Source organism: Martes martes (genome assembly GCF_963455335.1).
Source record: "Martes martes genome assembly, chromosome: 3".
Lineage (NCBI taxonomy): Eukaryota > Metazoa > Chordata > Mammalia > Carnivora > Mustelidae > Martes > Martes martes.
The window spans coordinates 83,421,080-83,437,686 of NC_137890.1; the positions used below are offsets into that span (position 1 = coordinate 83,421,080).

The following is a 16,607-nucleotide window of genomic DNA, read 5'->3' on the forward strand; positions in this document are numbered from 1 at the left end:
ATAAAAGTTCTCAAACTTGCAAAAGTAGGGACAGTAGTTTAATGAACTGTCATTTGTCCATTACCAGCTTCCGTTAACACATAATGCCTAACTTTGTTTCACCTCCATCTGCATTCCTCATATTCGGATTGTTTTTTTTGTTTTATGTTTTGTTAAAAATTATTTATTTATTTATTTATTTTAAAAATTTTTTTATTTTAATAAACATATAATGTATTTTTATCCCCAGGGGTACAGGTCTGTGAATCACCAGGTTTACACATTTCACAGCACTCATCATAGCACATACCCTCCCCAATGTCCATTTCCCCACCACCCTCTCCCGTCCCCCCTCCCCCCAGCAACCCTCAGTCTGTTTTTTGAGATTGAGTCTTTTATGGTTTGTCTCCCTCCCAATCCCATCTTTTCATTTTTTCTTTTCCTACCTCCCCCCAACCCCCCCGCATTGCATCTCCACTTCCTCATATCAAAGAGATCATATGATAGTTGTCTTTCTCCAATTGACTTATTTCGCTAAGCATGATACCCTCGAGTTCCATCCACGTCGTCGCAAATGGCAAGATTTCATGTCTTTTGATGGCTGCATAGTATTCCATTGTGTGTATATACCACTTCTTCTTTATCCATTCATCTGTTGATGGACATCTAGGCTCTTTCCACAGTTTGGCTATTGTGGACATTGCTGCTATAAACATTCCGGTGCACGTGCCCCTTCGGAGCACCACGTTTGTATCTTTAGGATATATACCCAGTAGTGCAATCGCTGGGTCATAGGGTAGCTCCATTTTCAGTTTTTTGAGGAACCTCCACACTGTTTTCCAGAGTGGTTGCACCAGCTTGCAATCCCACCAGCAGTGTAGGAGGGTTCCCCTCTCTCCACATCCTTGCCAGCATCTGTCATTTCTTGACTTGTTAATGTTAGCCATTCTGACTGGTGTGAGGTGGTATCTCATTGTGGTTTTGATTTGTATTTCCCTGATGCCGGGTGATGTGGAGCATTTTTTCATGTGTCTGTTGGCCATCTGGATGTCTTCTTTGCAGAAATGTCTGTTCATGTCCTCTGCCCATTTCTTGATTGGATTATTTGTTCTTTGGGTGTTGAGTTTGCTAAGCTCTTTATAGATTTTGGATACTAGCCCTTTATCTGCTATGTCGTTTGCAAATATCTTCTCCCATTCTGTCAGTTGTCTTTTGGTTTTGTTAACTGTTTCCTTTGCTGTGCAAAAGCTTTTGATCTTGATGAAATCCCAATAGTTCATTTTTGCCCTTGCTTCTGTTGCCTTTGGCGATGTTCCTAGAAGGAAGTTGCTGCGGTTGAGGTCGAAGAGGTTGCTGCCTGCGTTCTCCTCAAGGATTTTGATAGATTCCTTTCTCCCATTGAGGTCCTTCATCCATTTTGAGTCTATTTTCGTGTGTGGTGTAAGGAAATAGTCCAATTTCATTTTTCTGCATGTGGCTGTCCAATTTTCCCAGCACCATTTGTTGAAGAGGCTATCTTTTTTCCATTGGATATTCTTTCCTGCTTTGTCGAAGATTAGTTGACCATAGAGTTGAGGGTCTATTTCTGGGCTCTCTATTCCATTGGTCTATATGTCTGTTTTTGTGCCAGTACCATACTGTCTTAATGATGACAGCTTTGTAATAGAGCTTGAAGTCTGGAATTGTGATGCCACCGACTTTGGCTTTCTTTTTCAATATTCCTTTGGCTATTCGAGGCCTTTTCTGGTTCCATATAAATTTTAGGATTATTTGTTCTATTTCTTTAAAAAAAATGGATGGGATTTTGATAGGGATTGCATTAAATGTGTAGATTGCTTTAGGTAGAATAGACATTTTCACAATATTTGTTCTTTGAATCCATGAGCATGGAATATTTTTCCATTTCTTTGTGTCTTCCTCAATTTCTTTCTTGAGTACTTTATAGTTTTCTGAGTATAGATTCTTTGCCTCTTTGGGTAGATTTATTCCTAGGTATCTTATGGTTTTGGGTGCGATTGTAAATGGGACTGACTCCTCAATTTCTCTTTCTTCTGTCTTGTTGTTAGTGTAAAGAAATGCGACTGATTTCTGTGCATTGATTTTATATCCTGACACTTTACTGAATTCCTGTACAAGTTCTAGCAGTTTTGGAGTGGAGCCATTTGGGTTTTCCACATACAGTATCATATCATCTGCAAAGAGTGATAGTTTGACTTTTTCTTTGCCAATTTGGATGCCTTTAATCTCTTTTTGTTGTCTGATTGCTGAGGCTAGGACTTCTAGTACTATGTTGAACAGCAGTGGTGATAACGGACATCCCTGCCGTGTTCCTGACCTTAGCGCAAAAGCTTTCAGTTTTTTTCCATTGAGAATGATATTTGCGGTGGGTTTTTCATAGATGGCTTTGATAATATTGAGGTATGTGCCTTCTATCCCTAGACTTTGAAGAGTTTTAATCAGGAAGGGATGCTGCACTTTGTCAAATGCTTTTTCAGCATCTATTGAGAGTATCATATGGTTCTTACTCTTTCTTTTATTAATGTATTGTATCACATTGATGGATTTGCGGATGTTGAACCAACCTTGCAGCCCTGGAATAAATCCCACTTGGTCGTGGTGAATAATCCTTTTAATGTACTGTTGGATCCTATTGGCCAGTATTTTGGTGAGAATTTTCGCATCTGTGTTCATCAGGGATATTGGTCTGAACTTCTCTTTTTTGATGGGATCCTTGTCTGGTTTTGGGATCAAGGTGATGCTGGCCTCATAGAATGAGTTTGGAAGTTTTCCTTCCATTTCTATTTTTTGGAACAGTTTCAGGAGAATAGGAATTAATTCTTCTTTAAATGTTTGGTAGAATTCCCCTGGGAAGCCGTCTGGTCCTAGACTTTTGTTTGTTTGGAGATTTTTGATGACTGTTTCAATCTCCTTACTGGTTATGGGTCTGTTCAGGTTATCTATTTCTTCCTGGTTCAGTTGTGGTAGTTTATATGTCTCTAGAAATGTATCCATTTCTTCCAGGTTGTCAAATTTGTTGGCGTAGAGTTGCTCGAAGTATGTTCTTATAATTGTTTGTATTTCTTTGGTGTTCGTTGTGATCTCTCCTCCTCCATTCATGATTTTATTTTTTTGCGTCCTTTCTCTTTTCTTTTTGATAAATCTGGCCAGGGGTTTGTCAATCTTATTAATTCTTTCAAAGAACCAGCTCCTAGTTTTGTTGATTTGTTCTATTGTTTTTTTAGTTTCTATTTCATTGATTTCTGCTCTGATCTTTATGATTTTTCTTCTCCTGCTGGGTTTAGGCTTTCTTTGTTCTCTCTCCAGCTCCTTTAGGTGTAGGGTTAGGTTGTGTATTTGAGACCTTTCTTGTTTCTTGAGAAAGGCTTGTACTGCTATATATTTTCCTCTCAGGACAGCCTTTGTCGTGTCCCACAGATTTTGAACTGTTGTGTTATCATTATCATTTGTTTCCATGATTTTTTTCAGTTCTTCTTTAATTTCCTGGTTGACCCATTCATTTTTTAGAAGGATGCTGTTTAGTCTCCATGTATTTGCGTTCTTTCCAAATTTCCTCTTGTGATTGAGTTCTATCTTTAGAGCATTGTGGTCTGAAAATATGCAGGGAATGATCCCAATCTTTTGGTACCGATGGATTTATGACCCAGGATGTGGTCTATTCTGGAGAATGTTCCATGTGCACTAGAGAGGAATGTATACTCTGTTGCTTTGGGATGGAATGTTCTGAAGATATCTGTGATGTCCATCTGGTCCAGTGTATCATTTAAGGCCTTATTTCCTTGTTGATCTTTTGCTTAGATGATCTGTCCATTTCAGTGAGGGCAGTGTTAAAGTCCCCTGCTATTATTGTATTACTGTCGATGTATTTCTTTGATTTTGTTATTAATTGGTTTATATAGTTGGCTGCTCCCACGTTAGGGGCATAGATATTTAAGATTGTTAGGTGTTCTTGTTGGACAGACCCTTTGAGTATGATATAGTGTCCTTCCTCATCTCTTATTATAGTCTTGGCTTAAAATCTACGTGATCTGATATAAGGATTGCCACCCCAGCTTTCTTCTGATGTCCATTAGCATGGTACATTGTTTTTCACCCCCTCACTTTAAATCTGGAGGTGTCTTCGGGTCTAAAATGAGTTTCTTATAGGCAGCATATTGATGGGTTTTGTTTTTTTATCCATTCTGATACCCTGTGTCTTTTGATTGGGGCATTTAGCCCATTAACATTCAGGGTAACTATTGAGAGATACGAATTTAGTGCCATTGTATTGCCTGTAAGGTGACTGTTACTGTATATTGTCTGTGTTTCTTTCTGATCTACTACTTTTAGGGTCTCTCTTTGCTTAGAGGACCCCTTTCAATATTTCCTGTAGAGCTGGTTTGGTGTTTGCAAATTCTTTCGGCTTTTGTTTGTCCTGGAAGCTCTTTATCTCTCCTTCTATTTTCAATGATAGCCTGGCCGGATATAGTATTCTTGGCTGCATGTTTTTCTCGTTTAGTGCTCTGAATATATCATGCCAGTTCTTTCTGGCCTGCTAGGTCTCTGTGGATCGGTCCACTGCCAATCTAATGTTTTTACCCTTGTATGTTACAGACTTCTTTTCCCAGGCTGCTTTCAGGATTTTCTCTTTGTCACTAAGACTTGTATATTTTACTATCAGGTGATGAGGTGTGGACCTATTTTTATTGATTTGGAGGGGCATTCTTAGCATCTCCTGAATTTTGATGTTTGTTCCCTTTGCCATATTAGGGAAATTCTCTCCAATAATTGTCTCCAATATACCTTCTGCTCCCCTCTCTCTTTCTTCTTCTTCTGGAATCCCAATTATTCTAATGTTGTGTCATCTTATGGTGTCGCTTATCTCTCGAATTCTCTCCTCATGATCCAGTATTTGTTCGTCTCTCTTTTGCTCAGCTTCTTTATTCTCTGTCATTTGGTCTTCTATGTCACTAATTCTTTCTTCTGCCTCATTTATCCTAGCAGTAAGAGCTTCCATTTTTGATTGCACCTCATTAATAGCTTTTTTTTATTTCAATTTGGTTAGATTTTAGCTCTTTTATTTCTCCAGAAAGGGCTTTTATCTCTCCGGAGAGGGTTTCTCTAATATCTTCTATGCCTTTTTCGAGCCCACCTAGAATCTTGAGAATCGTCATTCTGAACTCTAGATCTGTCATATTACCATGTCTGTATTGATTAGGTCCCAGCCTTTGGTACTGCCTCTTGTTTTTGTTTTTTTTTTTTTTTGAGGTGAGTTTTTCCACCTTGTCATTTTGTCCAGATAAGATTTGCTTTCTCCTGCTGTGGAATTCCACTGTTCTTGGTGACTGAAGTTGGTTTTGGCTGGGTTTCTTGTTGATCTTCTGGGGGAGGGGCCTGTTGTAGTGATTCTCAAGTGTCTTTGCCGCAGGCAGAATTGCATTGCCCTTGCCAGGGGCCAGGCTAAGTAATCTGCTCGGGTTTGCTTTCGGGAGCTTTTGTTCCCTGAATGCTTTCCGTAGAGTTCCGGAGGACGGGAATGAAGATGGCGGCCTCCCAATCTCTTGGCCCGGAGGAGCCGAGAGCTTGGGGTTCCACTCCCCAGTGCGCCCTCAGAGTAAAGCACCCAACCGCCCCACCTCCCTGGCCTGCGGTCGCGCCGGTAGGAAAGCAGTCATTTGCTGGAACCTGGAGAAAAGCGCCCGGTCGCTCCCTTCTCCGTGTCCTCCGGCCGCGCTCCGAGCCCACCCAGCCTGCAACTGGCACAAGGTAACTCCGGGCTGAGAGCTCAGTCCTCGGCTCTGTCGCTGTAGCCGGCTTCCCCACTCCAATACCTTCGAGCTCCGTGGCCCTCAGACACCCCCGGTCCTTCCATGACCCGCGGGACCTGGGGTTATGCTGACCCCGCCTGGGTTTCCCCCCAGTTTAGGCTCTGGATCGATGTCTCCCAGTGGAGCAGACTTTTAAAAGTCCCAATTTTGTGCTCCGTTGCTCCGCTGCTTGCCGGGAGCCGGCCCCTCCCCCCGGGGTCTATCTTCCCGTCGCTTTGGATTCACTTCTCCGCAGGTCCTACCTTTCAGAAAGTGATTGATTTTCTGTTTCTAGAATTGTTGCTCTTCTTCTCTTCGATTTCCCGTTGGATTTGTAGGTGTTCACAATGGTTAGATAAACTAGCTGATCTCCTGCTACCCGCTGTCGTCTCAGCCTGCTAGTTCTCTGCCATCTTGACTCCTCCCCCCTCATCTCTGGGTTGTTTTGAAGAAATTTGGACTTTACATCATTTCCTCTGACAGTATGACAATAAATCTTGATACCAGTTACCCAGTTGATTCTCAGAACAGTTTGCCAGTTTCCAATACCACTAGGAGTTCACGAAACACTGGTTTCTCAGTTGTAGTGAAAGAGTTCCTATAGTTGTTAGCTCTGAAAGTTTTGATAGCCTTCTTAGGTCTAAAGTGAACTATCAAGTTGCTTTAGTTTACTTTTCTCTGATGATTGGTGAAGATAAACATGGTATAATTGTTTATAAATTTAATTTCTTTGCCCATTTACCTTGGAGTTGGTGGTGGGTTTTTAAGCCCTAGCCTAACCAAGTCATGAAAGCCAGCCTCTTTCTTACTCAGTTGCAGACTTCCAGACTGGGGTAATCTCAGCTGTTTCTTACTGTTCAGAAGAGCTGAAGTTTTGTGGAAGTACTTGAGAAGGGAATTTATATAAATCAGATTCTATCTTTGCTGTTCACTTGCTTCATAGGAAAAGAAAGAGCACTCTCACGTGGGCATCCTCAAGATACTTGCTGCAAAGGGCAGAGTTAAGTAGGTTGTCATTCAGCATTAGCATTGTGACCAACTAGCAGGTGTGCTTGCTCTGGAGGGGCCGAGTTGTTTTGTGGTCATCCCACAGTAGCATTGTGCTGATAACAAGACAGGAGCTCCTCAGCTCTTCTAGATACCTCAGTCCTTTGCCATCTTCATGACATACTGCCTTCCATTGTTCATAGGCATCATCCTCATCATGTATAGAGCAGGTTAAAGGCCTTCTCCCCCCCACCCCTTTTTTTAAGATTTTACTTTTAATCTCCACACCCAACATTCGACTCGGGGTTAAGACCCCAAGACCAAGAGTCACATGCTCTACTGACTGAGCCAGTCAGGTACCCCAAGATCTTCTCTGTAATATGATTGGAGCTAGTTGTCAGTCAGCCAATTTAAAAAGTGCAAAGGGGGTGCCTGGGTGGCTCAGTTGGTTGAGCGACTGCCTTCAGCTCAGGTCATGATCCCGGACTTCCAGGATCGAGTCCCGCATCGGGCTCCCTGCTCAATGGGGAGTCTGCTTCTCCCTCTGATCTTCTCCTCTCTCATGCTCTCTCTGACTCATTCTCTCTCAAATAAATGAATAAAATTTAAAAAAAAATAAAAATAAATAAAAATAATAAAAATAAAAATAAATAAAAAGTGCAAAGGGTGCTGTGTACACACTGTAAGTGTTCTGTTGTAATTTACCCACATTAGTGGACAGTTGTTCAGCTGTCTTTTGATATAGGCTCTAGGTCTTTGCTTTGAGTTGGCTCCTTTGACTGGAGTTTTCTGTCTTATAAAGGTTGTACTCATGACACATTATTGCACTGCAGTTTCCCTTGGCAAGTACAAATGACAAGTTCAGATTTTGTGATTCTTCTATAATTTACTCAGTTCTTTGCTTTGATAGTAATTTGTAAATGTTACCTGCCTTTATTTAGTCTTCCCTAAAGTATCTACTTTAGTTATGTGGGGAAACAATATCTGCCTGTTTCACATTCACATTTTGACCATTTATGTAAATCTTAGTTAAGTTAGGTAATTACAATAACTACAACTTAGAAATGTCCCCACTGACTTGGATTAGGAGTTCCCTCCTTGGAGCAGAGGTGAGCAGAAGCTGCAGGAGAGGGCTCTCCTGGTCATGTGATACGGGTGTCTCTTGGTATGACCTACTGAGGGGAATGCAGATTTAGATGGTTGAAGGGATCTTTTAATTAAGTCAGCTTCCTAGTTTCTACTATCCTACATTTCATAGTTACAGTTTCCTAATGGAAAACTTCTAACTACAAGGCTGTGAAAGTAAATATTATGGTTTACCAATTTTGAGATTTAAACATTGTGTAAAAGACTGTTGACTTCCACTGCTGTTACCTATACTTGATCAGCCCTAGGTTTATAATGGTCTTATTCTACTACTCTGTGGCTTTGGGTTTTTTTCTCTCCTATCTTTCTCCATCTCTTTGAGGCATTAGTGGTTATGAGTGCACACTTATAGCTCAAGTTCCTGGGTTTGTGAGCCCTTACTGCCTTTAAGCCCTGTGTGCCTCACTTTTGCCCATCGGTAAAATGAGGATAATAATAAACTCAATTCACAAGGTTGTTGTGAGGATTAAGTGAGTCAGTACATGTAAATACTTGTAGTACTGTAAATGCTTAGAGTGATAAGCCTTTATTCTGCTGTTGGTTTTCATCTCCATGTATACATTACTGTTGGATTAGTGTCTAGCTCTCCTAGGGCTGAATTGTTAAGGAAACAGCAGGTCAGGGAGGAAAGTTAATGTTATTTATATTTGAGTAATTTTAAAGCTAATTAGCTGTTAGACAATATAGTTGTGAAGTACAGAAGATATTCTCTTTGTCCAATGATACATTTCCAGTTGTAAATTTTAATCACGCAAATTAAATATTAAGTGTGTTTAAAGTTTGCTTTTTAAAAGTTTTCCCTCTAATATAAGTATTTTCCCCCATAAGGACATGATTAAAAATGAAGAATGAATTATATTAGCAGATTTAAGGTTTAATTTAAAAATGGTTTGCATGAATATCAAGAAACTGATTAGCTTTCAAATGGGTTTTACATTTTTAACTTTAGTTGCAGATTCTTGGCTCTCACCTTGTCTGTAGGCTCTGTGTATCTCCTATGCTGTTCCCCCATCTACCTGTCATACTAATGAGCATGATGTGAAAGGCAGAAGTGGACATTGGAACCTAGAACTTACAGCTTCATTAGGATCCTGCTATTTGCAGTGGTTGGGCCTTTGGACCTTGGAAAGTTGAGCATCTTAATTTCCTTTTAGTGTAGTCTTAGAAACTGTCATCTGAGCCTTTGGTGAAGGAGAGCTGGGGAGTACCCACTCAGCCACCCTACAGACCTCCAGAGGAAGACAGCACCATAAGGGAGGGATGCACATGCAGGGAGATGTGGCCTTTACCATTTTCAGGACACGCTGTCTTTTTGAAGGAATATTGGACTTAAACTGCTCCTCACAATGTCTACTTTTTTACTTCCTTTTTAGGACTTTATGGACAACAGCCTACCAACCAAGTCATCATTCGGGAGCGGTATCGCGATAGCGACAGTGATCTGGCACTGGGCATGCTGGCTGGAGCCGCCACGGGCATGGCCTTAGGGTCTCTGTTCTGGGTCTTCTAGAATCCTTCAGATCTGGATGTGCCTAGCTTCTGATGCCCTGTGTGCAATACTGTAATTTGCAGGGTGTTTTTGTTGGTGATAAATGTTTTTAATAATAGTTTGCATAGTTCTTTTGAAACTGGTGACATCATAGTTATAACTAATCCATCTACTGTAGAGAAGACTTCTGACTTCTGTTTAGCTAAAACGTGGACTCTGGGTTACTGGCTCATTCCAGAAATTTCTTTGTAGAACTCTTTATTTGAACATACTTGTTTTGAAAGGCATTTTCTTTTCAGTTAGGTGTAATGCTTAAGGGACAATTTACTTTAGTGTTATGTTAATAGTCTGATGGTGTAGGAGTGAGTTATGTGGCAAGGAGAACTGCAGCTTCTTTCTGTTTAACATCAAACTTTCAAGCCTCAGATCAGAACTGGCTGCATGTAACTTCAGGAATTGTGGGCTGGTAAGTTCTCAGGAACTTCGCTGAGGCAGTGGGGTTGGTATTCCCATGATATAGGTCCAATTACTGCTCAAGATGATGGGGGAAGGGCAGCGCTCCCTCTCCCCTCCCCCCCTTTAAAATGATTCTTCATTTTATTCTTTGTTTTCTTGGTAGCAATACTCGGATAATATCCCACATTAGAAATTGACTTGAGCCTTAAAGTTTTAGGGCTTTATCCTTTAAAACTTGAAGAAGGCAAAATAGTTACAAGTATGTGGAGGTAGGTTTGTTATTCAGAGACATTATGTTTTTAGTGTCTGTTTTGAGTATTTTTATTGCCACCTCAGCCTACTTATAGCTTATTTTCTACCTGTTAAGAAAGTGCTATTAAAAGAATGGTGAAGAAAATGGAATGAGAGCCATAGTTACAGTGTTACTGTGTCAGGCCTCCAGAGATTGCACTGTGCAGAGGATGCTCTTTTCTGTCCTTCTGAAGGCTGTTAAAGTGCAAGTGTCCTGTTTTGTGCAGGACTGGGGCATTGTGGCTGTCCCCCAAGCACTGGGGTGCATGGAGCCTTGTGGTGTCATAGTGAGAAGGCTCTTGGGACCTTGGCTGTGGGGAAGACTCAGGTTATAGATGGCAAATGAGGCCTAAGGACTTGAATGACTTGGTGTCAAGATATTCCTCAACCTGACCAGGTTGCCAGCTTTTTTTTTATTCATGACTCAGAGAAGCTTAAACATTTAATTTTGAATCCCAGCTATGTGTGAAGCTCAGGAAAACCCAAAATCTTGCACTTCTGTTATTTATGTAAATTTTTAAAGCACCTATTAGTGCAGTTTTCTGTCCTGCATGCTTTAAAAAATGTACATCTACCAAGGCAGTTTAGCACAGTAATAGTCCCTGTCCTTGCACTCCATGTAGCCATGTTTCCACAGAATATGCTCCTAGTAACACAAAATATTTTTATTTTCTATGGCCAGTTACATACATAGCTCATTTGTTTTATTGGTCAACTGATTCTATCTCTGAGCAGACTTAAATAGATTTCCATTTGAAACCATCTGCCAAGCGACCTTTCCTGGACACTTGTGGTGAACCTACTGCCACTGTAGAGTCTGTATCTGGCTGAAAGGAGGTACACTTGACTGTCACCTCTTTGGATATTTGGGATGGTGGAAAATTGCCAGATGATGTGTGACAACGCTGGTTTTGATGGTTAAAAATGTTGCTTTTATGATTTTACATCCTATATAGTAAGAATGGCTTTGTTGAGATTGTAGTCATTACTAGAGCTGGATACTTTACTAATAAAATATTAAACAGTTTTTAATGTTGCATTGGGGTATTAATTTTGAACATGGAGTTACTGGAAACACAGACTACTGAGTTATATCACTGAAATGCCCAGGAAGCAGAGTCCCCCCACTGACAGAAAGGGAGGTGTAAATTGAAGCTTGGGCACATGTTGTGCATGCTGTTGGCCAGCCCGATTGGGTAGACATAGTTGAGCCTGGAAATTCACTGTTGCCGGTGACTTGATGCTGACATGAAATGCATAGTAGTTATAAAGATGGGCTGAGATACTTCATTTCCCTGGTCCACTTTCTGAAGAGGTTTATTTTGTGATCACTTCAATTTAGGTAATCCTAAATCAATGAGTTAGATGAGGTAGAAGGAACCTGTTCAGGTGTTAGTAAGCATTTCACTTTCATTATGTACTTCTATATAACGGACCCAAAAGAAGTTGGCCACTGACATTGCACATTTGCCAGTCTGATTATTCTTTTAATTCCTGGAGTGTACTTCAGGTCTTAGTAAAGAGAAGGGAGAGACCAGTGGCTGTGTTTCAGATGATCATCCTGAAACAGGCCAGGCCAGGCCCCAAGACCTGGATCACAAGGAGATGTTCTATGGTTGAGATGAATGGCCCAAGTTTATTTTCTACCTCAGTTATGATCCTGTTTCATTTTTCTTTCTCCTTCCCAAGTTTATATAGACACAGGCATGGAATGTAGTTCCATTATTCCTCCCTAGAATTGATCTATTTTTCTGACTGCTTCCCTGTCTTTCATAGTCTCTTGTGTCCATGGAACCTGTTTTTCCCTATATATGCAAATTGTATGTTTATAAGTGAAAATGTTAGTTCATTAAATGATTAACTGTAAAGCATGTTTCATTGTGACTTCTTTTTTTTTTTTTAATTATTTAAACTAAAAAATAAAACCCAGCTTACCCCATTTCTCCCACCACCCTCCCCCGACTTCTGGCAACCACCAGTCCTTTTTTTTAGGTTATTGTACAGTAACACACTGTTAGTTATTTCTGCTGCATCCTGGGCAATAAGAACGGCACTTACTGAGAATTCCCTAAGTGCTGAGGAATGTGTTACCACATCAGAAAACAATGACTCATTAAATTCTTACAGTGACTCTGTAAGGCAGGTATCATCCAGGATAGCCTGGATTCATCCTGGCTGATTTCATCCAGCATAGCCTGGATGAAACTGGGGCTCAGAAGTTAAATACTTTCCTCAGGAGCACACAGGTAGTAAGTGAAATGTGTTTGTATCTGATACTAAAGCACATTCTTTTTCTCTCTACTATGTGCATATAAATAAGGTATAATTTCCACATGAGCTTATAGATGGCATGAAGAAGTAGAAAACTACTGGTATCATAATCCTCAACCAGATCTACTTGGCAGTATGGGTTCAGTAAGTTCTCCAATATTTTGGGTGCATGATTTTATGGTGTTTGTTGTTTTTAAAAAATTACATTTTCGGGGTGCCTGGGTGGCTCAGTGGGTTAAAGCCTCTACCTTCGGCTTGGGTCATGATCTCATGGTCCTGGGATCGAGCCCCGCATTGGGCTCTCTGCTCAGCAGGGAGCCTGCTTCCTCCTCTCTCTCTCTCTGCCTGCCTGCGTACCTGTGATCTCTGTCAAATAAAAATCTTAAAAAAAAATTTTTTTTAATGAAATTTACATTTTCTTTAGATCCTGAATTACCTTGGTTTCCTATGGGCTAGTTTTTCTGTTTACCTAGTGCAGACTTTGATTAAATGGTGATGTGTGGTTGCATGTTACAGTTTAAGATGAGGAGTCTCATACCAGAAGCCCTGGATTTCTTGGTTTCATCTCTTTAGAAAAGAATCATCCAGAATTTTGCCTAGAGACAATTTCTGGACGTGGAGGAGGGTAGACACTCCATACACAGACTGTAGCCCTTCTCCTTTTCAGCCTGACTTTGTCCCCATCTACTGCCAGGCTGCCCCTGCTGCCTCCAGCTCCTTTTAAAACTTTATTATTATTTTTTTTAATAGGCTATACATATACGTAGCTCCAGAATTTTTTAAAAAGTGAGATTCAGTAAGGGGTTTTCCACCTGCCCATTTCCTCCCCCGTGTTTGCTTAACTACTACCACTACTGGTTTATCCTTCATGAGATCCTTCATGCATATATAAGTTAATATAAATACATTTTTCTCCCCTTTTTACACAAAGGGTGGTGTATATACCCGTGGTACTCAGACTTTTTAGACTCAGGATCCTTTTACACTGTTAAGTTTTTGGAGGCCTCCAAAGGGCTTTTTATTTTTTATTTTATTTATTTTTTTTAAAAATATTTATTTATTTGAGAGCATGAATGAGAGAGCAGGAGTGGAGGAGGCAGAAGCAGACTTTTCACTTGGCAGGGAGCCTGTTGGGGGTGGGAGGGTCTGATCCCAGGACCCAAGGATCATGACCTGAGCCAAAGGCAGACACTTAACTGACTGAGCCACCCAGGTGCCCCCCAAGAGCTTTTTTATTTTTTAAAAACATTCCGTTATTTGAAAGAGAACAAGTGGTGGGGAGGGGCAAAGGGAAGGAGAGAGAGAAGCAGACTCCCTGCTGAGTAGGAAGGCTCAGGGAGGCTTGATTCCAGGACCTGGAGATCAGAACCTGAGATGAAGGCAGCAATGTTTAACCAACTGAGGCACTCCACTCCCTCAAAAAAGTTTTATAAATGTGATTTATATTTATTAAAATTTACCATATTATAAAATCCAGAAACTTAAAAAAGGTAAACCTACTGTGAGATATTAAACTTAGAATTTATAAAAAATATTTTCCAAAACAAAATTATCAGTGAGGCACATGGTTTTCACATTTGGAAAAATTTCTTTAGCATGTGGTTTAATGAAAATAGCTGGATTCTCCTATCTGCTTCTGCATTCAGTCTATTGTAATTTTTTTTTTTTTTTTTTTTTTAGTTGAGGAATAGAAGGAAATCTGGACATGGACACGTGGTTGGAAAGAGGACCTAGCAGACACCCTGAAAGGATCTGGGACACTCTCAGGGGTCCTTGGATCATACCTTGAAAACTGCTGATATATGCCGTTCTATATCTCATTTTTCTTTTTTTTCTTTTCACATAACAGGTCTGAGGTATTTCCATATAAGCAAATAAAGAACTTCCTTATTCATTTGATTTATCCTTTAATTTAGTCCAGTACCCATTTGGTTTTTGCTGTTGTTAACAATTATGCTATAATGAAGTTATTGTACTAAAGTTACTCATCCCAGTGTGGGGCTCTTGAAGGGGTTGTGTTCTTGCTAGCTATGTGGAACTAGTGGATGCCAAGCTTCCCTGGAGCATAACTTTCCAAAGCTCTTACCTTGGATCACACCAGGACCTAGAAGTAAGAGTCAGCCTCACTGTATGCAGAGACTGCTATGATGAACCACTTCAAATCTCAGGAGCTGAGTGCCAAAACTTCACTAAGTCCCAGTCCTGTGGTTTGGATAGGAAGGGGAGAGTTGTGCTGCAGGCTGTCATTCAGGGACCACACTGGCTTCCATCTGGTTGTCTTAGAGTCCTTCCATGGATGCTTCTAACATCCTGCTGGAAGAGAAAGATGGCAAAGATATATTCATTCCTCAGATTGACAGTGATGCTCAACATTTTCACATTCCAGTGGTGAGAGCTAGTCACATGGCCCTGGCTGCAGGGTGTAGTCCAAGCTCAGGAAGAAGCTGCCCTGACTGTAGTTGCTGATGAACATACAGTAAATGGCAGATAATAATGGCCAACTATCCTAGACACTCAATGGAAATCAATTTCTACTAACCCTTATTTGTAAGATATTTATTGATTAGTACTATAGGTGGTTGCAAATTACATGTAAATTATTGGTTCACACAGCACAAATTGTCATTTGGTCACAGACTTTTTTGTTCCTATTCAATTATTTCTTTGCCCACTTACCAGTTGATGGGCAGGTTTGGACCTAGAGAAAGACAGCCACCCTTTCCAGTAACAAATGTAGTCATTTCATCCATTTGTTAAACTCATTCATCCCATCAAGTATTTACTGGGCATTGTGGCAGATTATATCATTGCCCCTGCCCTCATAGTTCCTCCTCCTCCCTTCCCTGAGAGTTACACATTCTTGCCTGCTTCTGCATGATGTACCGTGTCTCCGCAGCCACTGGGAGGAACAGACCTCCCTTCCTTACCTGAGTTGTGGTATGTGGCATGCTCTGTCTCAGGAACAGTGAGGTTGCAGTGCCCAGGTGTTGAAGACAAGTGCATATTCCTGGGGCTCAAGCCCAGAAAGGCTGGAAGGGTCCAGGGTGGACTGGAGTCTTGAGTTTTCACCAGTTCCCAGGGCATTCTTCCCAGCCTTGACGCCCCTGGTCCCAGTTTCTCCAAGCACTACCTGCCGGGAACACTTCTGCTTTCCTCTCACCTCTGCCAGTAGTACCTCCCTTCCACCCTTTCTGTGCCTACTGACAATCTAGGGAGCCTTTCTTCCTCTTCCAGCTCAAAACAGCGAGGAAGGGAGTGACACAGTGGGAAGCAGGCATTTGACCCTGGCTTTATGCAGCTCTCTGGCCCTTCTGCCTGGTCAGTGATAAGTCAGATCAGAGGCACCTCCCCTGAGCCCTAGTCATCCAGATGATATTTCTTGAGCAGGTCATCCCCCAATGGGCAGTGAGCCTTGGGTGCTCCTGAGCAGTCTTTTAGGCAGGGCCCTGCCTAATTGTTGCGGTAACCTGTCAGAGGCCAACTGAGCATCTCATGGGCACAGGGAATGTGTGCCAGGTACAATGAGAGGCTGAGGACTTGGGTCCTTGTAGAGAGGTGTTGTGGGTATGGTGCCTATGGAGGCTGTTCATCCCAGTCCTCAGGAGCTGCATCTTATGCACAGGTGGGGATGGCAGGTACAAGGGCAGGCTATACCTGCTCAGCTGATGAGCCGGAGGGACCACGGGAAGGACTCTGGGGCCAGCACTAAGGGAACATAGCATGGCCTCCTGAAGTCTAAGTATAATAATGACAGAACTATGACATGGTTGGAACTAGAGGGTATTATGCTAAGCGAAATAAGTCAATCAGGGAAAGACAATTATCATATGATCTCTGATATGAGGAATTTGAGAGGCAGGGTGGGAGGGGGGGTCATGGGGGGAAGGAAGGGAAAATGAAGGGAAAGGAAAAATGAAACAAGATGGGACCAGAGAGGGAGACAAACCATAAGAGACTCTTAATCTCAGGAAACAAACTGAGGGTTGCTGGAGGCAGTGGGTTGGGAGGGGTGTGGGGTAAGGGGAGGGTGGAGGGTGGGATAGGGTGGCGGGGTTATGGACATTGGGGAGGGTATGTGCTATGTTGGGTGCTATGAATTGTGTAAGACTGATGATTCACAGACCTGTACCCCTGAAACAAATAATACTTGTATGTATATGTGTATATGTTCATTAAAACAAAAT

General features: G+C 41.5%; 1 protein-coding gene across 3 annotated transcripts in view; it reads left to right on the forward strand.

Moving 5' to 3' along the window:
• Positions 1-14,317, forward strand: part of PLEKHB2 (pleckstrin homology domain containing B2) — a 59,983-nt gene extending 45,666 nt beyond the window's left edge. For 2 of the 3 annotated variants that reach the window (XM_080798571.1, XM_080798572.1), the window contains one exon: positions 9,290-12,022. In XM_080798571.1, the coding sequence (XP_080654697.1) occupies positions 9,290-9,426 (137 nt within the window). In that variant the 3' untranslated portion in view covers positions 9,427-12,022. Of the gene's footprint in view, positions 1-9,289; positions 12,023-12,472; positions 12,568-14,103 lie in introns of those variants that run through there. The other variant, XR_013966552.1, reaches the window with a different exon arrangement.
• Positions 14,318-16,607: the final 2,290 nt, after the last annotated feature.